At 36.5% G+C, this 26,472-nt stretch overlaps 1 protein-coding gene across 1 annotated transcript in view; it reads left to right on the forward strand.

The window, feature by feature from the left end:
* nt5c1ba (5'-nucleotidase, cytosolic IB a) overlaps positions 1-17,238 on the forward strand; it is a 40,013-nt gene extending 22,775 nt beyond the window's left edge. The window contains exons 4-6 of the mRNA XM_028797413.2: positions 9,474-9,596; positions 14,408-14,592; positions 15,231-17,238. Of these exons, the coding sequence (XP_028653246.1) occupies positions 9,474-9,596; positions 14,408-14,592; positions 15,231-15,578 (656 nt within the window). The 3' untranslated portion in view covers positions 15,579-17,238. The remainder of the gene's footprint in view (positions 1-9,473; positions 9,597-14,407; positions 14,593-15,230) is intronic.
* Positions 17,239-26,472: the final 9,234 nt, after the last annotated feature.

The following is a 26,472-nucleotide window of genomic DNA, read 5'->3' on the forward strand; positions in this document are numbered from 1 at the left end:
CTCAGCACTTAAAGCATCTATTTGTGGTATTTGTGAATTATCCAGAAATGCATTAGATTGCGTGTTGTCTTCTTTGGGCTCAGTGGAATATAAAGACTTATAGTAATCTCTAAATGTGTGCATTATTTTATTATGGTCGATGATTTCTTCTCCATTCTTGTTGGTGATTACTGGTATTGCATTGTGAACTTCTTGTTTATGAATTTGTTGAGCTAAAAGCTTATTAGCTTTTTCTCCGTGTTCATAGTAATGCTGTCTAGACTTATAAATAAGTTGTTCAGTTTCTTTAGTTGTTAAGATGTTAAGTTCTGTATGCAGGGCCTGCCTTTTCCTGTGAAGAGCTTCACTTGGACGCCTGGCTTGTTCTTCATCTATTCTAGTAATTCCATTTCTTAGCTCTGACACTTTCTTGGTTTCTAATTTATTTCTATGGAAAAGATGTGAAATAATCTGGCCTCTTAGGAAGGCCTTTAGAGTTTCCCAGAGTGTTCCTGCAGAAACCTCTGTAGACGTGTTTGTCTCTAGGAAGAAGCTGATTTGTTTGGATATAAATTCTGTGCAGTTCTCGTCTGCCAATAAAAGAGGGTTAAGACGCCATCTGCGAGGTGAGTACGAGGGGCTTATTGATTTTAGCTCCAAGACTAGAGGGGCATGGTCAGAGATAACAATTGTGTCATATTTGCATGATTTAATTGTAGGCAGGAAATTATTATCTATAAAAAAATAATCAATTCTTGAGTAGCTATAATGCACTGGTGAGTAGAACGAATATGTTCTTGAGTTTGGGTTAAGAAACCTCCAGGGGTCTGATAAGTTGTGATCATTTAAAAACTGTGTAATTATCTTTGCAGTATTAGATGTCGTCCCCCCTGTCACGGGAGTCCTATCTAAGAGTGGATTTAAAACACAATTAAAGTCCCCAGCCATTATAATTTTATGAGTGTTCACATTGGGAATGGATGCAAATAGATTTTGCATGAATTCCTTATCATCAACATTGGGTGCATAAACATTTATCAAAATCATTTTACTGTTATATAAGTTGCCCATGACCATCACATATCTCCCTTCAGGGTCCGACACTACCTCTGATGCTACAAATGGAACTGTTCTATGTATGAGAATTCCCACCCCTCTAGTTTTCTTTATAAAGCTAGAATGGAACATTTGGCCAGTCCAGTCTTTTTGTAATCTGAACTGATCCTTGGTTAGTAAGTGGGTCTCCTGTAAAAATACTATTTTAGCGTTTAAGCCTGTTAGGTGAGAGCATACTTTCTTTCTCTTTAATTCGTGATTCAGGCCTTTAACATTCCAGCTCACAAAGTTAACTGTCCCATCATGGAGACATTGATTCTGAGTTTTTAATGTCATTTTATAGTTTTGATTGGTAATATGGCAGTTTTAATCTTAGTTTCAAGATTCCCCAGGAGTTGTTGCATGTTAGCCTGTTGCTGCATTGATATTTATAATTATAAGGATTATAAGAATAGATTAAATATAACCTGCTCTCCTTCTCTCCCCCCTTTATCCCCCCACCCCCCCATTTTGCCTCCCCACATGAGGCTAGACCCCACTTCGCGATGTTCCAGACCTCTGACATACGAAGAGACAGAGCACGTCCAAAACAAAACAAACCCCACCCTGCAGCGGCGTTACAGAATTAAAACAGAGATATCTTTTACAGTTAAATCCTTAATACTATCTGCCGAAAATGTTCTCATTAACAATATTTAAGCTTGAAATAATCTTCAGCGCTTTTAAGTTAAGATATTAAGATTAAAAAAAAAAAAAAAAAAAAAAAAAAGAATGATTTTAAAAACTAGTCTAGGATAAACCTGGTAATTCATACTGTAATAGTATAATGGTAATTGTATAAATAGTAGAACAAGCATTAAACCAAGGGTATGAAGTTAAACAGTCTACTTTAAGGTATAGTAAAATAAAAAAAATAAATAAAAAAAAAAAAAAAAAAAGGGAATAAAAAAATAAATAAATAAAACGAATCCTACTTTAATCACTTCCACATTTTCACACTCACGTCTATAACTCTATAACTCTGATTAAAACATAAACATATAACATATAAAGTCCAGCTAAAAAAAAAAAAAAAAAAAAAGAAAATAAGATGTATAATTATAATACCAGTCTCTTTAAACATGGATCCAGCGATCAGATCATAGGTTCTTCCCGTGCCTTGATAGAATACGGCTCTTTAATTTTAATTAACTTTCAAAAAAGTGTCGGAAACAGCTTCTTTAATTCTTTTTCAGCTTCTTCTTTGCTGAAGAAGATATAATGTCCATCTTGAACTTCCACTTTCAGTTTGGCAGGATACAAGAGGCTGTATTTGATATCGGCTTCCCGTAGCATCCTTTTAATGTCGTTGTAGGATCTGCGTTTTGCAGCTGTTGATGGTGAGAAGTCGGGAAAAATACGAATAAGATTATTTTCGAATATAATCTCTTGCTTGTGTCTGAGAAGTGCCATCACATCAAGCTTACATCTTAGTCGTTCGAAGCGGACAATAAAAGACCTAGATTTAAAGGCGCTTGGTATCTTTGTGCGATAAGCCGTGGCTATCTCATTGTCGAGTTTAAAGTCATCTCCAATTATTTTAGACAGTAATTCTACTGCAAATTTCACTGGGCTTGAGCTTTCTTGTTTCTCAGGTATACCCTCAATTCTTATATTATTTCTTCTGCACCCATCCTCCAGGGCTGCAAGTCTGTCTCCAAGTTTTTTGTATTCCGAGTTCGCAGCTGTGGCTTTTTCATCGGCGTTAGATGCCATTTGTTCCGCTGTTTCCACTCGAGCCGTGAGTCCCTGCTTAACGTCTTCCAGCTGATCTGAAACGTCATTAATATGATCATCAAGCCTTTTCAGTTTGGAGTTAGTTTCTTCAATGTGTTCCACTAATTTCTCCAACATGCCTTTAAAGTTCACGTCGAAACGTTCAAATAGACGCGTTTCCTTATCTTTGTTATCCTTCTTGAGCTCAGTGGCCACCTTCTTAAGATCATTTGTGTTATCTTTCTTAAGCTCCTTCATGGCCGTAACTATGGCAGTGGACTGTGTAGCGATCATCTCTTTCTGTGTAGCGATCATCTCTTTCAGTTCGGACAGTTCGCTTCTGCTTTCGTGCTCCGCAAGTGAAAATGCAGCTCCTGTTACAGGCTCGCGATGAGTAGATGAGAGCACGTCCTGCAGAGCCCTTTCTAGTCTCGAATGATCCTCAGAAATCGGCGATCCCTCGCGACCTGTATCACTTGCGCCTTCGCTCCCATTTTCACTCTCGACTGGAGACGATACAATGGAGCGGGGTCCCAGGAATTCTGCGCACTCTTCTGCCTGTTCTAGGTCAGTCTCCGTGATGCCATACCTTACACTTGCACTCAGGCCGGAAGTCTGTCCGGACTTCGATGCAGCTTTAAGTTTCTTTTCCGGTTCTTTCTGACTTTTCTTCTTGTTACTCATGCTTGTATATTGTAGTGGAAGTTCCTTGGTCGGGTTAAATACAGGATACCTCTAAATAATATGAAATACGTGGGAAAATAAAGCCGCTGCTAGCGGAGCTCTGCTTCAGACGTCCATCTCCTATAAACGGACGAAACCATTCATTACTATTTTTCTTACCTTCAAATCAGATCATGGATCTTTTGTCTTGGTAGAATAATATATTGCTCTACTTTCCCCTATTGTATTATTAATATGTAGCCTTTGTCAGAATGCCTAATCTCACAGACTTACCACTGTTTATAAGGTATTATAGTATATAACTTATCCCCACCTTCCGTTCTATATCTATAGGCAATTAGGTGTAGTAAAAAGACAAGCAGGAATTAAGTTACACATAAAGCAATGTATTATTGATAATATTCATAAATAATAACAATATGCAAAGTACATTTGAATATTGGCAACCATACAACCTGATTAAATGGTGATGTGTAGTTTCAGGCGGCACACAGACTTGTAGTTATTTAAAATGTCTCTAGTTAAAGCATCATTCAGCTTTCTCCTGTTCCAATATGGCTGCTAAACTGTGGTCTCCATTGTGTTGTCCTTTCAGTTCCTGGTGTGATGGTATTCATCAGTTGTTGGTTAGTAAGAGAGAGAATGTGGTTGAGCAAGCAGATTTATAGATTCTCTGTCCAAACCCTAGAGCCAATAGGGCATCATAATACTGTAAAGGCCTCTGAGACAAGCCAATTCCAAACAAGCTTACCTCAGACCAATGGGGAAATAGAACATCTTAAAGCCTGCCATCCCCCAAAACCATTTGTTGAGCTAAAGTTTCCTTGCGGGGGTTGAAAGACTTTAGCAGAGAAACACTTGCCAAACTGGTTTAAAGCACACACCCTCAACTCTGTCGTAAAATTCAAAGAAACTCAATCGTAAAAGGGGGGTAAACACGAATGCCTCTCACCAAAGTAACACTAAATTACATTGCTTTGCCTAAATTACAAATAAAGACATTCAAAATATTTACACTCACATCACAACAATGGGTAAGCACCCTCCTCCCTCCCACAGTTATCAGCCAAGTTAAGCCAAGTCATTCATTAACATAAACCCATATGAGTTTACATCAATTAATTAAACAGAATTACATTATATAAGTAGAACCAGTATTATCGTAAACAGTAGAATTGTATTTTTTATTTTTTATATCATTATCTTTTATTTTTTTATTATTGATTTTATCCATCCATCCATCCATTTTCCAACCCGCTGAATCCGAACACAGGGTCACGGGGGTCTGCTGGAGCCAATCCCAGCCAACACAGGGCACAAGGCAGGGAACCAATCCTGGGCAGGGTGCCAACCCACCGCAGATTATTGATTTTATTGAAACCTAAATCAATTTTTAAAAAAATAAGATCGAAAACAAATCAACCCCCACCCCTGAGAAAGAGAGCTAAGTCAGCAGAGTAAAACTTAAAGCTGGTAAAAATAAGTAAATAGATGAATTAATAAGTGAATAAAGATAAATGGAGAAGAAGAAAAGGGAGAGAATCTGCTTCCCCAGTGCTTTAAAAGCTTATTCTACAATGTTATTGATTAGATCCTGCCAGGTTTTGAAAAAGTTCTGCACAGATCCTCTAAGTACAAATTAGATTTTTTCCAGTTCCAAATAATATATAACATCAGTTACCCACTGACTTAAAAGAGGAGAGTTAGGATTCTTCCAGTTGAGCAAGATAAGTCTACGTGCCAATAGTGTAGTAAAGGCAATTACAGATTGTTTGTCCTTCTCCACTTTAAGCCCATCTGGGAGTACACCAAACACAGCTATTAATGGGTTAGGAGGGATTGTGACACCAAGGCTGTCTGATAGGAATTTAAAGATTTTGGTCCAGAATGATGTTAATTTGATGCAGGTTAGAACATGTGGCCTAGTGAGGGTGGAACTTGATTGTAACGTTCGCAGGTTGGATCTTGCCCTGGAAACATTTTGGACAATTTTAAGCGAGACAGATGTGCTCGATATATAATTTTGAGTTGAATAATTGTATGCCTTGCACATATGGAGCTGGAGTGAATTCCTCGCATTGCTACCTTCCACTCCTTTTCTGAGATGTTGAGTGAAAGATCCTTTTCCCAATGTCCTCTTGGATTTTTGGAAGGGAGGGACTCTAGAATGTTTTTATATATTGCAGAAATGCTGTCTGAGTCCTCAAGACTGATCAATTTTTTTTCCGGCATTGGGCAGGTTCTGTTTAACAAAGTTTCTGACTTGAAGGTAGTGAAAGAAATGTGTTGCTGGAAAGTTAAATTTGGAATGTAATTGTTTGTAGGATGCAATGACGTTGTCTACGTACAGATCTCAAAGTGATTTAATCCCAAATGTTTTCCAGACATTAAAAACTGCATATGTTTGAGAGGTTTAATTGAAATGTTTTTTTGCATAGTTCCCCCGCCAAAGCTTTGATTGAGTGATTAGGTTTGTTGTGGTCATGAGTTTTGAATAATGACTCCATAACTAATGTCATCACACAGATGTTCTGTTTGTAATTATTTTAGAATGAAAATAGCTTCAGAATGGTGTCTTAAGATATTAATGTTATTGCAAATGTATAAGGTCCAAGTCAGATCAACAGTAAATGCTACCTATATTGTTAGTTATGTACAACTTTGCAGAGTGGTGACTTTGGTATTCATTTTACAGCAGTATGACTGTTGCCTCCTAATATTATCAGATTAGTTGATATTGCATTGCACTAAACAATTCACCTTGTTCCCAATAGTCATTTTTCAAGAGAAGAAAATATAAATTATTTAAAAATATACTTGACTCTTTTAATTTGAGTAAAACTCAAGGCCACTTGCTTTTCATTTGTAAATGTAAAATATGTATGTTCAGTTTATTTTCGTTTTGGTATAAAGTGGGCTAAATACTTATTGTAACTACACATAAAAAGTAAGGAATAAACAAAAATACACTGACCTCCAAAGTATGGAGTCTGGCATGACTTTATTGGAATGTAACTACAGTGAGTATAGAAAAGAATCACCACCTTCGAAATATTCCCATTTTTTTGCTTTACAGCCTTAAATGAAAACACACAAACCAATATTTTTTCCAGTTTTACTTACTCCATGCAGTCTATAACATCCAAGTGAATATCACAGCTACAGTTCAGAAGAATTTTAAAAAATAAACAAGACATACTAAGATTAGTAAAGGATCACCCCCCCCCCCCCCCCCCCCCCCAAACAATATTTGTAAACTCAATCAGGTGTAGGTAACCACCATTTCCATTGCAGACCATGATTACTGGCTTCCACCTGTGATCAATAAGTAATCATTGTGATTAGTGAAGCATAAAAACAGCTGTTCCTGGAGCATTCCATTGCTTGGTAGTGCAACTGACAGCAAACAGCCGACTATGGGTGGCAAGCCACTTTCAAAAGATCTCGGGGATAGAGTTGTGGACAGACATAAGGCAGGAGATGGAAACAAAAAAATCTCAAAGGTTTTATCAATCCCAAGGAGAACAGTAAAGTCCATAGTAAAGAAGTGGCAAGTGTTTGGTACTACTATGACCCTTCCTGGATCTGGCCATCCCTCCAAACTGGATGGAAGAGTAAGGAGGAAACTGGTAAGAGAGGCTACCAAGAGGCCAATGGCCACTTTGAAGGAGTTACAGGATTTTATGGTAAAGAGTGGTCATTGTGTGTATGTGACAGCAATTTCACAACTGCTCCACAATTGTGGCTTGTTCGGGAGGGTCGCAAGGAAAAAGCCACTTCTCAAGAAAGGCCACATTAAGGCTCGTTTGAGCTTTGCCAGAATGCACCTTGAAGATTCTGATGCCAAGTGGAAAAAGGTGTTATGGTCAGATGAGACTAAAATCGAACTATTTGGCCTCAATACCAAACGGTACACCTGGTGGAAATCCAATGCAGCTCACCATCCACAACACACCATACCTACAGTAAAGCATTGAGGTTGCAGCATCCTGTTGTGGGGGTGTTTCTCTGCCACAGAGCCTGGGGCTCTCGTTAGGGTAGAAGGAAAAATGGATGGGGCAAAATACGGTCAAATTCTTGAGGAAAACCTGATACCCTCTGCCAGAAAGTTGAAGATGGGCAGAATGTTCACCTTTCAACACGACAACAACCCGAAGCACACAGCAAAATTGACCACACAGTGGCTGAACGAGAAAAAAGTGAATGTCCTCGTGTGGCCCAGTCAAAGCCCAGACCTAAATCCCATTGAAAATCTGTGGAAAGATTTGAAAATAGCAGTTCACCAACACTCACCATCCAATTTGACCGAACTTGAACAGTTCTGTAAAGAAGAGTGGGCAAATATTGCTCAATCTAGATATGCAAAGCCGATAGAGAAGTATCCCAACAGACTCAAGAGTGTCATTAAAGCAAAATGTGGTTCAACAAAATATTGACATTGGGGGGTGATCCTTTATTTATCTCAATATGTCTTGTTTTGATTTTTATCATTTTTATGAACTGTAACTGTGATATCTTTCACTTGGATGTTATAGGTTGCATTGAGTAAGTAAAGATGGGAAGAAATATTTTTTGTGTGTGTTTTCATATAAGAAAACTAGGGGACTCTGCCCCCTGCTCGCTTCGCTCGCCCACCCCCAGGTTTCATTTACTGGATATACAATTTAAAGAGATTGTTAGTTTCATGGGAATTGTTACATATGTATTATTTTCACTTTTATTTTAAAACTTTTGCAAAAACAGTACTTTATTTCCGGCCCTGGGCATGGTAACATATCTTTCTCACAGGACGTATAACGCTGCTCGCGTTGTGAAGGGGGTACGGCTGAACGCACACTAAGGAGATGCCGTCGGATCATCTGCTGTCTTTCTGCTGCTGGCAAGCTGCCTGTTCTGCTTGTCTCGCTGCCCGATCATTTCAAAGCCTGTACAGCAGCTGTCCTTTTGCCACTTCACATCTCTGTCACTCGCGTTGTGAAGGGGGTGGGGGTGGTGGCGAGGGTTAGATTGGCTGAACGCATGCTAAGGAGAAGCAGTCTGATCATCTGCAGGCTTTTTGCTGGTGTCGAGCTGCGTGTTTTGCTTGTCTCTTGTCATTGTTTTAAGAGCTGGGAGCACATGAAGCGTGTCTGCCAACAGCAATCCAACAACTGCTAGGTTAGATGTCCGTGAACTTGTTTTAAATGATGTCTCACTGCCTTATCTCGCGTGACGTTGTAAAAACAATACTTGTCCTTTATTTCCGGCCCTGGGCGTGTTTAAATCTCTTTCTCAGGACGTATAATGCTGCTCGTGTTGTCAAGGGGAGGGGGCGGCTGAACGCATGCTAAGGAGGTGCCGTCGGATCATCTGCTGTCTTTCTGCTGTTGTCGCGCTGCTATCAGTCTTCCGTGCTGTACTCTGCCCTCCCTTAATTGGACCTAACAGTCACTTAAAACAATAAAGGCTTCAACCTGGCTGGGATGCTACAATCCTTTCGAATTTTACTGCTTTCATATTCTTTACCTTTCTCTACATGTGTATTGCGCCATCATTTGTTTCAGCCTTTCGAATTCCACTGCCTTCATAATCTCTTATCTGCCTTTTTTTCTCTCCAGCGCTTTTGGGTCTCTCTTTTCCGCGCTGCTCTTTCTTCTTTGCTTAACGTATTGTCCTTATACGCTTTATATGTGCTGAGAATCTCATGTTCTATATCCCCGCGAGACTCTCCGTGGCCATTCTCTTTCGTCTCGCGGGTCTTTTATTTGTCTTCCGTGATCTTAACATGAAGATCACATATTGTCTCCTAGTCCTTCCCACAGGACTTTTTTTTTTATAATAGATGGGAATAATTCGAAGGGGGTGATTCTTTTCTATACCAACTGTATGTGCAAGGTCCAGTTATTAGTTTTGGCTGTTGAGCATGCTTTAAAATACAAATATAAATAAATACAAATTGTGTGATTATTTTTATAATAATAAAAGCTGATCATTAAATTGTATGTGTTGTTTTCTATTAGATTTAGGAATAGAGAGATTTTGTATGACTGGTGGAAAAAGCCCTATTGGATACCTCAAGGCCTATCTTACCAACCTCTATCTTTCTCAGGATTCAGTGAAAGTTCGGGAAGCAATAGAAGAAGGTATTTTTTATAAGTTGCTGGGGTTATTCTTAGGGTAAATTTGCTTTTCTACCTATATCAAAAATAAGTGTGTTTTAGATTAATTGTTAATTAAGATCTGTCTCTGTATGAAAGAATGTCCCCTTGCAGTAGACTTGCATACTGTCTACGATAAGTTACTATCTTGTTAGATGTCTGAATAAGCCCCAGCTTCCAGTTACACTGTACTGAATGAAGCAAGTTTAGAAAACTAATAAATGCAATTCTGATGTTGTAAATGGATCTTTTTGTCCTGCTATGCCCTCCTCCTTTTTAATACTTTGGCAATTTGCTATGGAGCTTTTTGACTTGAAAGTTAATTTCTGTGTTCCCATTCCTTGAAAGACAAAATAAATTCCAGGTATACTTTTTTAATTCATTCTCATTTTAGGTGGTGCTCAATGAGATGGTGATTTAATATTTTCTTTTCAAATCTAGCTAATAACTTACTGTGAAGTTTTTGAAAACACATGATATCAGACTGTCAGAAAGTATAGAGTAGAAACATAATATAATATATATTGTAAGCAGCCTGTGGTTTCACTGGAATATTTTTTTTAATTATCTTTCATTATTTATGGTTTTAATGTAGAATTTACCCATTTTCTGACTTTGAACTTTGATGCCTATCTTATTTAGTAATTTCGTGAACAGAATAAACTAAAATATAAACATTAATTTTGAAAATTTTTGGATACATTTTCTTTTAAAAAAAACTGTAACCTGTCTATATTGATAAACAGGCTAATGGTACTGTATATGTATATTTTGCAATTGGATCAAATCTTAATACAGCAAATTCCTTTATTTTTAAAACTAAGGAAAAGTCTTTTAGTAATTTTTCCTGCTTCCTCACTGCTCATGAGATCTGAATTCAAATCCAAGTTTTAATGACCGTGTGGCTTTCATGTACACCACTTGTATGTGCCAAGTTTCTCAAGGTGTTCCAGTTTCTCCCTGCATCTCAAAATATGCACTAATAATAATACAATAATGGTAACCATGCAGTTAAGGATTTATCCTAATTTTATAACAAAGAAGCTCAGAATTAATATAAAATATTGTTTATTACTATAAAAATATATACAGTATTTTAATTTCCCCATTTCACAATTGCGGTAGGTTTAGTGACAAAGGCCATTGACTAGAATAAACTATATCGTCCCTGTAACTAACACTGCTTATACAGCCAAACATTTAATTTTGTGCTTATCCCTGGTTAAGATTATGTTTGAGTGAGCTAGGTCTCTGAGATTACCAAATGTAAAATTTTGCTGTAATGCAGAAACCACAGTGTCTTTACTTCTACAAAATATTTACAGGTAACAATTTTTGAAGGCAACACTCGCAAATATGTTCTGGGTGAAGTTATTGCAACATTTCTTAACTGAAATTGTAATAGTTCATATATTTGTAACCAGTACAAGACTAAATTAACCAGTACAAGACTAAATTATCCAAATTATTTTTCTTTCCAATGTTTGTTAATTTAAAAACATAAAAAGTATTTACTTAGAAATGTGTCCCCAATACTGTTTAAGAGGCCAGTTTTGAATACAAAAGCATAAGGGTGGGCGGTATGGCCAAAATTCTATATCACGGTATTTTTCTAAATTTTCACGGTATTCAACAGTATTTTTTCCCCATACATGAGTGGATGTTAACCACATTTTCCACTGCAATTACTGCAGTAGACTGGCTAAGAATAACCTATTCCACTGTTATGAGAGTTGTACATTGTACAAAAAAAAAACATTTTAATGTGCACACAAGTATTAATACAGGTTTGCATGGCCCCATAAAGTGATAGTTTTCAAGGGGGTGGCACTAATGAAGAGAAGGAATCACATTGCATGACAGATGCAGTCAAAATATAGAACCTTTTTATTGAACAAATTTTGCAAAAACTTTAACTATACTTTTGACAACATATTTTCAACCATCCAAAGAGGCATTTAGACTTAGTAAAATATCCAGAGGTGCTTGTCAAAAGTTGTATTGCACTGAACATGTCTTAGAAAAGGAATAAATAGTAAATATTTTTGTAACCCTTCTACACTTTCTGTTAATGTTAACCATCTCTGTCCACTGACACATTAAAGTGACTTTTTAAACAACTTTACCATCAATAAACTGCATAATATATAAACTAATAAATAATAACAATAAAATAAATAAGTGTTATTACTGAAAATTGCACTATTACTTCAAGACTTCAAGCCCAGGTGCATTACACAGTATTCACCAAATTAAAATAAAATAAAACAGGTGCAACTTGGTGATGACATCTTTACCAACTGAACCATCATTAAGGCAAACTGCATTAATATGGACCTTGTTTCAAGCAAAGCTATATACATAAATAATAAAAATGCAACTTGCATTTATAATGCTATTTGTGGTATAGCCCTACGGAATCGTATTAGGGCCACGGTGAAAAAAGAAATACGGACACAAGGAAGAAAATAACAAACTATATCGACATTTCCACTTTAATTTTGATGCTTATGTCGAGATTAAAGTCGACATTTCCACTTTATTCTCAAAGTTTTTTTTCTAATTAAAGTAGAATGTCGTAAAGTAAACTTCATCCTAAAATCAATGTTTGATTTACTAGATTTTCTCAAACCCTGTCATAAGTTAATGCAGCACATTAAATGCTTTGTGTTAAGTGTTCCCCGACCCAGTTGTTAATCATTATGCTTCTTAATACTAGAATTACCAGAGTCTACGAAAAAGCTCATAGATCTGGCCCACCTTAAAACCGTTCTCACCTCTCTTTTGTCTTCTAAATGTGCTGATTAAGACGAGCAGCAAGTAGCCGGCTATTCCATCACCCACCGTCGCAGAACGATCACTAAGTTTTCCCAGCTCATGCCTTGTTTGATTATCTGGGAGTGACTGAACTGCTGGAGTTTTAGAATGGAAATAGTAGATCGTTATTTGTAATACACGCATTTAATGTGTGTTCTGTTTCTACAGTAATCTGTATAAACACATTGCTAAAACAGAAACTTTTATATTTTAGTAATAAATGTTACAAAATGTAGTCATAAACTATAGGATGTGTGAAACCTGAACTCCAAACATCAAATAAACACTTTCACTAAAGGTGCAGGGATGACTCAACACTTTCTGTGGCTTAACGCTAAGATTTGCTGACTTGGAGCACAGCAACCCTGCCGTGCTACAGAGACGCGAGTTCGATTCCCAGCTTTGGAGAAAGTGTTTTTTTTTTTCCTCAAACGGACATAAAATTTATAAATTGGTATGCACTGTAAATCGTTAAGTTTAAAATGTCAATCGCGGTTATTTCTGTTGATTAATTCATGCTTTTTACTTAGAGTCAGAACAGGAGCTTGTTCAGCTTATTCAGCTTCTGATCTGACTCAAACAGCGCCAGTATAACTTCACACCCAACCTGACGCTGTTCGTTTTCAAATAATATTGCATTAGTTCGACGATGTTTTCTGATTGGTTCTTTTCGCGTCATAAAATGATTTCTTCAAAACGTGACATATACTGGTCTCTTTCTTTTTTTAAAATGTGCATTGTAGCACGCAGCAATTGGCCACCTGCATGTTCTTGCGCACACTGAATAAGACAGCGCTATATGCAATCATCAGACTCAAATATTAACAGTTAACAGTTATATAGCACGGAATGGAAATCAGCAGTTCTTAGCATTGCACTATGCAAGCTGTCATATCAACCGCCTACTTTAACTTGCTTTCTTTTTTCTTCGGTTATAATCTTGAATAAAAGTGCACTTGTTTTGTTATACTTTTACATCAACATATGTTCTTGTGTTTGAGCTACATGGACATGCTCAAAAAATACACGTGTAATGCCGTTTTCAGTAGTAAGCTGCTCTTTTTATTAATATTATACAGTACACACATGCACATAGTTTGCGTCTGTACTTGTGTCTGTTACTTAGAGAGTCGACTTTAATCTTGACATAAACGGCGAGAATAAAGTCAACATGTCATCACACTATTTACACAGTACCCAGGTACATTACACTGTGTTGAAAACAAATAAAACAAGTACAACTTGGCTTGCAGTATTTTCCAGTAGTATAGAAATAGTATTTACACATTTGAACATAATGGTCCACATCTGACCTTTTAAAACCAAAGTATCTCCAAGCAACATACGTGACTCCTTTTTTTCGGCAAAAGTTCTTCTGTGTCATCATGTTCAACTTAATCGTCAGCTACAGCTTCAGTTTCTGAATGTTCTCTGTCCATTTTCACCGCGCAATTCCTACACTACCTATTTAGCGGTGTAGCAGTGAAAAAGAGCCCCTGCGCAACACCTCTGTGATTACCAGTGTAGCAGTGAAAAAGGTCCCCACTTGAACAGTTTCCTGCTGTGCCACGTTCCGAACGTTGTTTAGGCAATTTAAACCGGTGTTGAGGTATAAGAAAAATCCATATCATAACAAAAATAAAAAACGTTTTTCGGTATGAACCGGTATACCGCCCAGCACTGCAAAAGCATATACTGTATATGATTTTTAATAACCTAAATGGTTGACACAAAAAACAGAAAGTGATCTGGTGTAAGCATGCAAGAGGGACTTAAATAATACTGAAAAAATTCTGTAGAATACTTTAGTCTCATTTTATGAATTGTTTTTCATTTCTTGTTATGAAGTTTTGACACTGTGTTTAATGTGTCTGCTTTGCACATAGTCTTTAAAGTTTCTAATAACAGGGGAAATTAATATGTTGTCTTTATTATTTATACTAAGCCAAAATTATTAGTAATTAAATTTGTAATTACAGGTATTGCAGCTGCCACAATGTTTACTCCAAAGAAAGAAGTTGTGCTGTCTGATATACAGCTGAGGGTTGCATTTGATGGGGATGCAGTTCTTTTCTCAGATGAGTCAGAAATTATTGTAAAGGAGAAGGGATTAGACTCATTTTTTGAGCATGAGAAGGAATTTGAAAATAAACCTTTAGCACAGGTAATTTTATTTATTTTTACATGGTACAGCAGCTAACATTTTGCATACATTTTGCTACAAAATGTGGTAGCCTTTAACTGTGTGTATGATACAGAAGAAAAGATTTTTGATTATTGGTAAATTTTTTAAATATTTTGAAAATCATTTTATTGTGTGTATTTGTAATACAATGTTTCTACTATAAAAATTCCTTATTCAGATTAATCTAATTGGAAAGACTAGGTTTCTTACTTGTAATGAGGTTTCTTCAAACCTAGTTTAACTTCAGATCACATTTCCTGCCTCTCACTTCTAAACATAATGACAAGGGAGTAAATGATTCATACAAAATATTGGGCTAAAACATTAAATGAAAGGGGTGGGCCTTTCTACAAATGAAATATTTACATACATGTACTTTTATCCTAAATGTCCTATCAGCTATTTGAGAATCGGGAGGTGCACACTGACATAGAGACTAATACAAGGTTTAGCCAAGCTAAAAGAAACTAACTAGGTGAGCGAAACTGTCTTTCAAATGAATTCTCAGAAATTGATCTTACTTATATGACTGTTGTCTAAATAAGAGCATTTAATCAGAATGATAGATGTCTATTTGAGTTTTCATTAAATTGTTTTGTTTTGCTTTTTATTCTTAGGGACCTTTAAAATGTTTCTTGGAGGCACTAGGGAAAATACAGCGAAAGTTTTATGAAAAAAATGAGCGACTTGACTGCCCAGTAAGAACCTATCTGGTGACAGCCAGAAGTGCTGCAAGTTCTGGAGCCAGAGCTTTAAAAACACTGAGGAGCTGGGGACTGGAAATTGATGAGGCTCTCTTCCTGGCTGGAGCCCCTAAAGGTCCTTTACTCGAAAAAATACGTCCTCACATCTTCTTTGATGATCAGATGTTTCATATTGAAGGTGCCCAACAGCTGGGCACCATTGCTGCTCACGTTCCCTATGGAGTTGGACAAAGACATCATGTTAAAAAAGATGCCAAATGATAATGTATCTGCAACTTATTTTTTCTAAAAGCAGAGTCACTAATTGATGGATATTACATCTTTTAAGTCAGTACTCTTAAAAAAAGAAAAGCCCAACATACTGTGGAGCATGACATAAAAAACCTCAGGGTATGTTTTAGTTTTGTTATAAATTTGTCAGAATAATGACTATATTGGTATGTAATGATAATCACTACCACTGATTACTATGAGTGATTCATGTGTAAAGCACATCTTAAAAGTAAGATCTTTAGCTTTATACTCTCCAAAACTAAACTTGTATTGAACAAATTACAAATTTGTATAGTATGTATTCAAAAACTAATTAATGACCACATTGCCAGTTTATAAATTCGGTTAATCCAGTTCAGTGACACAGATTAATTAGTATGATATCTGAGATATTTAAAATATTTGTTTCTATTTTATTTCCCTTTATTAGTTTATTATGAATTCTTTACAATAAGTGTGGTACAGAATAAGTGAGTATACGATAGGAAATGCAATATTTCACATTTAATTCAAATTACACACTATAATAATGTAGCATTCTTAAACACACTTAATCCAATTCACCCTGGACATGGTACTATTCCATCACTTACACACACACTCACTCTCTGTCATACATTCCAAATTGACTCTAGCTAGCATGACTTTGGGGATGTGCAAAGAAAACACTGGAGTACCTGGAGGAATATGCATATTGCACGCAACAGCATCCAGGTGCAATATATGAATGTTGCACAGTGGCCAAGTTTCTATATTGCAGCACTACCCACTGTACCACCATTTTTTTTCTTATTTATTTAGTTTTATAAATAAATTAATCCAAAGTCCAGTTTGTCAATGTTAAAAAGTGACCATCTTTAGCTTTATTAATTAACTGAATATTTTCTGCCATTATCCATTGTTGTCTTGCCGTGCTGCTGGAGAATTTCTATTCATTTCTTAACTAGAAACTGTTTCTACCAAGTTGTATTTACATGTTTTTAATGCAAATAGCAGATTTCAGATTCTGACAAGACTGATTTGTCCATTTCAAAAGATATGACTTTATTATTTTAGTCATTCTGGGTTTTATATGTTGTCTTTCTGCACTACTCCTTTGTGGTTCAGAATGATGGCCTGAGAGTGTCATTCACAGTACTCAGGCCCAAAGGATAATTTGTAGTTCTTTCAATGAAAGATAGTAAGGAAGCCCCAGATTCTGTCACCGCAATAGGTGTGCAGTGACCCACCGAATTGTTTTTAATCATTCCCAGACTGATAGATTTAATTTATTTTGAGGTTTTTCAATATATCTTTTATATTAAGCCTGTGTTTCTCAGGAATACATGTAGTGTGAATGTCAATTAGATGAACTTCATTTTCACAGATGCATAATGTTCTGTTCATCATCTCCATCTGTGAATGGTACTTTTAACTAGGCAAAACAATCATGAATTATTGTTATCATTAACACAAAAGGTCAGGATATAATTCAAGTACGGAGTGACTTACAACATGTTTTTGCATGTTGTAGGCTTGCACTGTTTCTTCTTACTCAGTGGGGAATGTTTTATTTGTTTTGTTTTTTTTTAGTGTCCCTTTCATTCTAATGCAAGGTATGAAAAAAAATCCTAAAATGTTTGATTTAGAGGTATGTAATTGTTAATGTAACAGAACAGATTTTTACTATTATGCTTGCCCTGTAAAATGAGAGTGGCACACCTAAACTTTCAATATACTGTGGTAGTTAATTGAGTGTATATGGTATATGGTGTGTTTTAAATTTGAGAATTTTTATTTTGTTATGCCAGTCTTTCATTAGAGTAAAAAAAAGAAAAGCTTGTAACCTAAGTCATTCACATTTTCATAAAATATAGCCTCACCTCCCTTAAATGAATAGTGTCAGTTTGAACAGTATTTGTACCACACCATTTTCTTTAGTGCTTTCTCTCATCAGTTCTCTATTTGCACATGCAACAGTACTGGAGATATTTATTTACAGAGCATTGTAAAGAATAGCATGTTCATCCAAGCATTTTCCTAATCTGCAAAGCCAAAAAATCTTTTATGGGGTGTGGCCACTTATTCTAGTAGTATGGCTGAACAATGTCAGGGCACCCTCACACAAACTAGTTTAAGGTCATCAGTTATCTTAATTCACATCGATTTGGGATAGGAGAGGAAACCAGAATATCTCAAGAAATACCACAGAGAAACCGGAAGAACAATCAAACTTCATACAGACAAAGTCGAGTTCCAACATTAAATCTAGATCTCTGGTGCCGTGAGGAAGCAGTTGGTAACCACATCACTGCTGTGTCATTCAAAATGGCATTAATCTTTATATATTTATAAATTATGGACAAATGGAAAAAGCTCATTAAGTATCTGCCTGTATGTCATAGGATTAAATATACAGTATGTAGGCCAGGACAAAGTTCCATGTCTAAAAGCTACTGTTGAAATTTACACATAATAATAATTAAAAAAAAAATATTTAATTACGTTTTAAATTTAATTACATTTTCTGTACACTTAAAATACATTTTTTATACTTCATTGTACAATTAATTATAGGTGTGGAGTTAAAAACCAACCAATAATTTTATTTTAACATATATGTACCAGTAGTTTTTATGGTATGTTTTTCAGAAGTGATATACTGTGTGATAAATTGTGCCCTTTTGTCTATTATATTTTAGATTTTACAGTTACTATTTAATTATATCTTTAGTATGCATAGTGTGATTTTAAGATTTTTCTGTTTTCTTTGTAAAAGAGATGAGAAACGTAAAAAATTATGTTCTTTACTTTCAAGAACTAGTTTGGTCTAAAGTTTACAAATTATCCTGTGTATATGTGTATGCAGTGTGTTTATATACAGTATAATATATAAATATTTTTTTGATCTTCAGTTAAATGCAATGAATTTTAGACACAAAGAAATAAAACAGAAGTAGTCCATCTAACTATATGACATCTTCCACTAATAGCAAGGATCTGCTTCTAAATACAGGTATACATCTGTTAGGCATTACAACCTTTTAAGGGCTAAATTCATAATATTTATGAGATTGTTGATAAATCACTGTGTTCTATGATAAATTTTAGTTGACATATTTAAACAAGCAAAATGAGATCATTGTACTGTATTTTTTGGTGATCTATGTTTTAATTGAAATAATTGCTGGAGATGAAAAGGAACCAGAATGTGTCTAACTATTTTGACAGAAAAATAAAAGTAGTAAATGGGTCAAAGAGCAACCTAACTTGTGACACTCAATCCCTAAGCCCAAGCTATATTCCTTTATTGAGGGAGATTCTTAGATGAGAGAGAAGGGATGGCTGAGCCAGAATGAAAGAGGAGGCATAAGCACACATGGTAGGCCCTGCAGGCAGAAGATTCTTAAAAGGTTAAGGAGTAGCATTATAGTCTTGTTTGTAGGCCACCTGGCCCTAAACCAATAACACCATAACAATCCATTTTTAAGTGCAGAAGCCAGATGACCTGTTAATTGGTGCCACAGAGAGCTCATATGAAGAAGGGATTTCCATAGATTGAAATGTGGGCATGTCAGAGATTTCCAACATAAGGCAATCAAAAATTTTATACTGTTAACAAAGGGAACATTTTCCACTGGAAGAATTTTAGCTAATATTTTCTTTACATAGACTATGATTTTAATTTAATATGTATTCTGCATCACTACACTGAATATATGTTACAGGTGTTTAACAGTCTCAAAGGAATGTTAAGTTTACAAGCAGTATTGTCAAGTTTATTCTAAGCATTGTAATGAATGATAGCAGGGTTTGGGTGCATACCAGGAAAATCTTTGGTAAGTACCATGTGCCTGCTTACTTTTTAATGCTGTATTTTTTTCTGTATCGTGCAGTTAGTTGGGATAATCAAAATAAATGATTTGCTCTCTATGCTTGCGTTAATGTTAAGTCTGAAGTATAGGACTAATAGTCACTAATATATAGCAATCTGCTTTATCGCTGATAACAAGAAATAAAAACATTCAGATACCTAATGACCCACTGGCAACACTCATTCCTTTGATAAGAGCAAATAAATTAAGATAATTACAACAAAGTGAAACATAAATATAAGCACTAGCAATAGAAGCTCAAATATTTCTACTTTTTAAATAGTGTTAAGTTTTATATAATGGTAAAATTTTGAAAACTGGGTTTTATTTTTCTATATTGTAATAGTAGTTATTCCTATGACAAGAATGTTTTGATTTTATCAGTGTGTTTCAAATTTATTGAAAGCTGTAAATTCAGTTTGTGCTTTTAATAGAAAGAATACCTCTCATAGTCATAATTGTACAGTATAAGAAGCACAGAAATTTAATTTGGAAATTATTAAATTACTGCATTACTTAATGTGTTTTCTAGTTTAGCAAGTAAATGTTTTTCTGTGTGTGATTTCTTTTTCTTTTTAAATTATGAGCACCAAGGTATTCTTGGCATTGTTGCATTGTCAGCTAGGCATCAATTTTCAGCTATAATTCAGTGGAAAGTGGGTAATCCAAATATTTAGTCTAAACCAACATGGATGTACTATTTTGATTTAGTATAGCATAGTGTAATAACATTCATAGTATGCTGCACCAAACAAATGTAATAATGTTTAGAAAACTTAGCAAGCACTTACAAAAAATCAAAAACTGCTTCCAATACTGTTCCAATTCTACATTTTTAATTTAGATGCACAATTTCAAAAACAAAACATTATGTTTGTAATTTCATTTCTTATTTGACATTTTTATGCTAAGTGCATCCTTTAAAATATAACATTTCTTCATCATCGTCACCATTATTTTATTCATTAGACATCAAGTCTGAATAGTCATTAAAGTTAAATTAATTAATTAGAAGAAAAGGTAATTATAAAATTTTTATACTCTGCCATACTGAAAACATGATTATCAACTGCAAATCCTCATCAAGTAAAAGCTATAGGTTTTTGCAAGAAACCTTCAGTTAGTTATATTTAATAGCACTTTTCAAACTATCTTTTTTTAGTTCAAAGCGCTGTTTCCTATCAGTGGTTTGCTGTAGTGTTATTGTTTGCTAATATTTAGTGTATACTGTAGTTGTTGTAAAAATGTTACAGTATGTCACTGTTTGTTGATTGTGCTCAAAGTTGTTTTCTCAGATGATGTTAGATGATCTTTTTGTTTATGTAATAAAACTGCATTGAACTGTAGTACTTACTACTTAATAAGAGTTGTTAAACAATTGTTGAAGTCCTGTGACCATCTTTTGGAAAGGTGGGTCAGTTTTTGAAAAATCTTCTTCCTTGTCAGCTATTGAACTTTGCATCAGTTGCTTTTCCAAACTTAATATAGTTCTTCTTAGATGTGTTTTGTATGGTGCACTCTCTTTTCCCCATATTGATAGTAAACAAACTGTACAGAACTATGTGCAAAGTGCACTAAATATATTATGTGTTAACTAATATGCTAACTAAGGAAAGTCTCCTATATGCCTAAACTAAAATGACTGTAGCTTAGGCAGCCTTGGCACAATTATTATTGAGTGTGTTTAGTAACCACTGTGTTGGCCTGCTACAGCTTGACCTGATAAGCATCAAGAAAACTCCTAAACAGCTGACTCTTTGACGTGTTTGCAGGTGAAATAGAATTAGCTATCAGGACAGAATCTGACGAATGTAATGTGAATGCACTGCTGTCAAAGACTGGATAATGACATGACACATGAGACACAGCATCATTTTGATTACCTCATTCATCTTACGGCATTTGTGGACTATTTTCATATGTTTCTTTACAATGCCCAATCTCTATTGTACAGTCATATGAAAAAGTTTGGGAACCCCTCTTAATTCTTTGGATTTTTGTTTATCATTGGCTGAGCTTTCAAAGTAGCAACTTCCTTTTAATATATGACATGCCTTATGGAAACAGTAGTATTTCAGCAGTGACATAAAGTTTATTGGATTAACAGAAAATATGCAATATGCATCATAATAAAATTAGGTGCATAAATTTGGGCACCCCAACAGAGATATTACATCAATACTTAGTTGAGCCTCCTTTTGCAAATGTAACAGTGTCTAGACACCTCCTATAGCCTTTGATGAGTGTCTGGATTCTGGATGGAGGTATTTCTGACCATTCTTCCATACAAAATCTGTCCAGTTCAGTTAAATTTGATAGCTGTCGAGCATGGACAGCCTGCTTCAAATCATCCCATAGATTTTCGATGATATTCAAGTCAGGGGACTGTGACGGCCATTCCAGAACATTGTGCTTCTCCCTCTGCATGAATGCCTTTGTAGATTTTGAACTGTGTTTTGGGCCATTGTCTTGTTGGAATATCCAACCCCTGCGTAACTTCAACTTTGTGACTGATGACTGAACATTATCCTGTAGAATTTGTTGATATTGGGTTGAATTCATCTGACCATCGACTTTAACAAGGGCCCCAGTCCCTGAACTAGCCACACAGCCCCACAGCATGATGGAACCTCCACCAAATTTGACAGTAGGTAGCAGGTGTTTTTCTTGGAATGCAGTGTTCTTCTTCCGCCATGCAAAGCGCTTTTTGTTATGACCAAATAACTCAATTTTTGTCTCATCAGTCCAAAGCACTTTGTTCCAAAATGAATCTGGCTTGTCTAAATGAGCATTTGCATACAAGTGATTCTGTTTGTGGCGTGAGTGCAGAAAGGGCTTCTTTGTCATCACCCTGCCGTACCGATGTTCTTTGTGCAAATTGCGCTGAATTGTAGAACAATGTACAGATACACCATCTGCAGCAAGATGTTCTTGCAAATCTTTGGAGGTGATCTGTGGGTTGTCTGTAACCATTCTCACAATCCTGCACATATGCCGCTCCTGTATTTTTCTTGGCCTGCCAGACCTGGGTTTAACAGCAACTGTGCCTGTGGCCTTCCATTTCGTGATTCCATTCCTTAAAGTTAAAACTGACAGTTTAAACCTCTGAGATAGCTTTTTGTAGCCTTCCCCTAAACCATGATACTGAATGATCTTTGTTTTCAGATCTTTTGAGAGTTGCTTTGAGGATCCCATGCTGTCACTCTTCAGAGGAGAGTCAAAGGAAGCACAACTTGCAATTGACCAACTTAAATACCTTTTCTCATGATTGGACACACCTGTCTATGAAGTTCAAGGCTTAACGAGCTAATCCAACCAATTTGGTGTTGCAAGTAATCAGTATTGAGCAGTTACATGCATTCAAATCAGCAAAATTACACGGGCACCCTAATTTTTGCACAGCCAGTTTTTCACATTTGGTTTAATTTCATACAACTAAATACTGCTGCACTAAATATCTTTGTTCGGAAAACACCCCAGTACTCAGATGTTCCTAGGAAATGAAAGACATACCATTGTTATCTTATTTGTTAAAAGTAGAGTAAATTATTATGCAGGCTGAGAGGGGTTCCCAAACTTTTTCTTATGCACCCTGATGGTCCACAGCACAAAATTTGCAGTGATTTGTAGCAGACAAAGAGGAGTGAAAAGTACTAGTTAGAGGCTATGAGATTGCTTATATATATACACTAGCAAAATACCCGCGCTTCGCAGCGGCAAAGTACTGCTTTAAAATTTTTATTAAGAAGAAAAGTAAACCTTTTTAAACTGAGGGAAAATATACAAATAATTATTTGTTAAGGATCTCTTTGTATACCACGTTGTCAGTTCGGCCCACCGGTTGTGAGCTGAGCTTACTCTTGAGCATACAACGTATAGTTGGCCATGTGAAAAGCAATCTTGCCTCAAATCAATGCCAACCTTTTGTAGGGTCTGTCCCTGAGACTTATTAATTGTCATTGCGAAGCAGAGCCTTATTGGAAATTGGAGGTGTTTGATTTGAAATGGGTTTCATCGATAACTTCGCATCCAGCTTTTGAGAGTTTAAACATTCATAAACATCAAAGTGTCCACTACTCAAATCATCACCTGGGAATCAAAGATGTTTAAGAGGCATTGGCGGTTGTCCAAAGGTGTAAAATATTTGGCCATTTTGGTACACTTGAAAACGACAACCGAACAATCTATTCAGCGGCAGCCATCAACTCACATGCAGAACCATAGGTGAAGGGCTTAAGCATTTCACTCTTATAGTGCTTCTGTGTAGTATAATTATCTCCTGTACCGTCATCAGTCCAGACCTTGAACCTGTCCCAGTCATTCAATACATAAGACACAATGTTCCTCCGGATATCAAGAGTGAGCCTGATATGGCCGTGCAATATGTAACACAGAGTATGGAAAAGGCAGTCGCCATCTCCGGGCATGGAAACCACTCGGTAAGTGACAGTTCTTTGATCGATGGTGATCACCTCGATAGACATGTTAATGGGGGTACGATTGGAACGATAAAGGAAATGGGTACCTGAACAATGTAAACTAAGTCTAAAATACCTACATGATAACTATTATCATAATAAACGAACAATAGAACAGCGGAGAAGCCATGGATTAAATAAAAAGGCTGCAGTTATCAGCAGGGAGATGTGAATACCGTGGCGAAGCAAGGAAGGGAATGAAGAGACCGGAGCGACAGATGGCCTTATATAGGCAGGCAGCCAACTACGTGGGAGGCGTGGGGATGGGGGACCCAACGCCGCCTCACATGGTGACAGCTGCAGGCTATGGACGTATATATCTACGTAAGTAGGATTCAGTTAGCGTTGGGAACCTGCGTACCAAATTTCTTGAAGATGGGCCCATTAGTAACAGACCGTTGGAAAGTTTAATATGACGGCCGACAGTGGCGTCATACCACCGAAATAAGTATGTACATCGGTTTTGGTTAGTGCAGGGAAGCCGCCTACCAAATTTCGTGAAGATGGGGCCATAAATAAGAAAGTTTAACATGGCGGACGTTGTCGACCGTTATGACCGTTACGCGTAGAATTTCAAAATGAAACCTGCTTAACTTTTCTAAGTAAACTGTAAGGAATGAGCCTGCCAAATTTCAGCCTTCTACCTACACAGGAAGTTGGAGAATTAGTGATGAGTGAGTCAGTGAGGGTGCCTTTTATTAGTATAGACTAGCAAAATACCCGCGCTTCGCAGCGGAGAAGTAGTGTGTTAAAGAGGTTATGTAAACATATATATACATATACATATCTATATATCTATTTAGGCGGAATGGTGGCTCTGAGGCTAAGGATCTGCGCTGGTATCCCGAAGGTTGCCGGTTCGAATCCCCGTCACTGCCAAAAAGGCCACTGCTCTGCTGGGCCCTTGAGCAAGGCCCTTAACCTGTAATTGCTCCAGGGGTGCTGTACAATGGCTGACCCTGCGCTCTGACCCCAAGGGGTATGCGAAAACTACCAAATTCCTAATACAAGAAATTGTATAAGGCGAAATAAAAATCTACATATACACATATCTACATATACATATATATCAACATATATATATATATATACACATACATATACACACGTACATACACACACACATATTCATATATACATATACACATACATATAGTGCGTTGTAACATGGGCTGTGATTGTTACATGGGAGGGAGACGACAAATCACAGCTTCCCGCTTTCTAATCGGGCCTGTGATTGGTGCTTTGACTGATGCCCAGATCCCACAGTATCTCCCCTTAGGAGTGGCGTTAGGCAAGTGTAATTGAATAGAGGTGCTGCAAGTTTAGCTTTACACCTGTTTTTAAGGCTTATTGACTGAAAGGGGCTTTCATGAAAAAACTTAGGGCTTTGTTACAGGATACACCCTCCACAAGTTAAGGAAGTAAAAATAAAGGTATATATTTCTGTTTTATTTAAACCTTTTAAGTTTGTATGCGGGCGGCATGGTGGCGCAGTGAAAGGTGCCAGTTAGGAGACCCGGGTTTGCTTCCCTGCGTGGAGTTTGAATGTTCTCCCCGTGTCTGTCTGGGTTTCCTCCGGGTACTCTGGTTTCCTCCCACAGTCCAAAGACATGCAGGTTAGGTGCATTGGCGATTCTAAATTGTCCGTGGTGTGTGGGTGTGTGCGCCCTGCGGTGGGCTGGCACCTTGCCCGGGGTTTGTTTCCTGCCTTGTGCCCTGTGTTGGTAGGGATTGGCTCCTGTATTTAGGATATAGCGGGTTGGATAATGGATGGATGGACATTTGTATGCATAGCCCTATTTGCCTGTTTTCGTTTTTTTTCTTTCTTCAGTAATATTTCAGCAAACCCAGAGCTTGTCAGTTCAAATCCTGGTACTGACACCACTGTGTGACCCTGAGGAAGTCACTTCACCTGCCTGTGCTGCAAAAAACAAAAGTAATGTAACAAATTGTACCTCAGATGTTGCAAGTTGCTGGAATAAAGGCATAAGTAAAATAGATAAATATGTATTATACACATAGGAACTATTCATTTATTTTCAGAGAAAAGCCAAGCAAAATGACACCTTTTATTGGCTAACTAGAAAGATTACAATATGCAAGCTTTCCAGGCAACTCAGGCCCCTTCTTCAGGCAAGATGTAATACAGAAACTGAAGTTTCCTATGTTTATATACACACTCTAGGACAAGAAACAACATTGGTAAATCTTTAAATGAGAGATTTTGTATGTAAAAAATTAATAGATTCATTCAGGCTAGGGTTAATTTAGCAAGAGAGAAAAGAACAATGTATTGTCAAGATCTCTGGATAAGATAACTGTCCAACAAAGTCTTTTGAAGTTTGTAATGAGTTTTTCAAAACAATGTGGGTCTGTAGACAGGTTGTCTGTCATTCTGAGAGATGTAAACAATCCTCATATCTGGCCATAAAACTCTTGTCTTTATTCAATCCATGTTGTAGTACTAGGGTGTTGTACCGTGTTAGCCATTATGAATGTAGAGAAAAGCCAAGCAAAATGACACCTTTTATTGGCTAACTAGAAAGA

The sequence above is a fragment of the Erpetoichthys calabaricus genome, chromosome 3 (assembly GCF_900747795.2).
Source record: "Erpetoichthys calabaricus chromosome 3, fErpCal1.3, whole genome shotgun sequence".
In the NCBI taxonomy this organism is placed as follows: domain Eukaryota; kingdom Metazoa; phylum Chordata; class Cladistia; order Polypteriformes; family Polypteridae; genus Erpetoichthys; species Erpetoichthys calabaricus.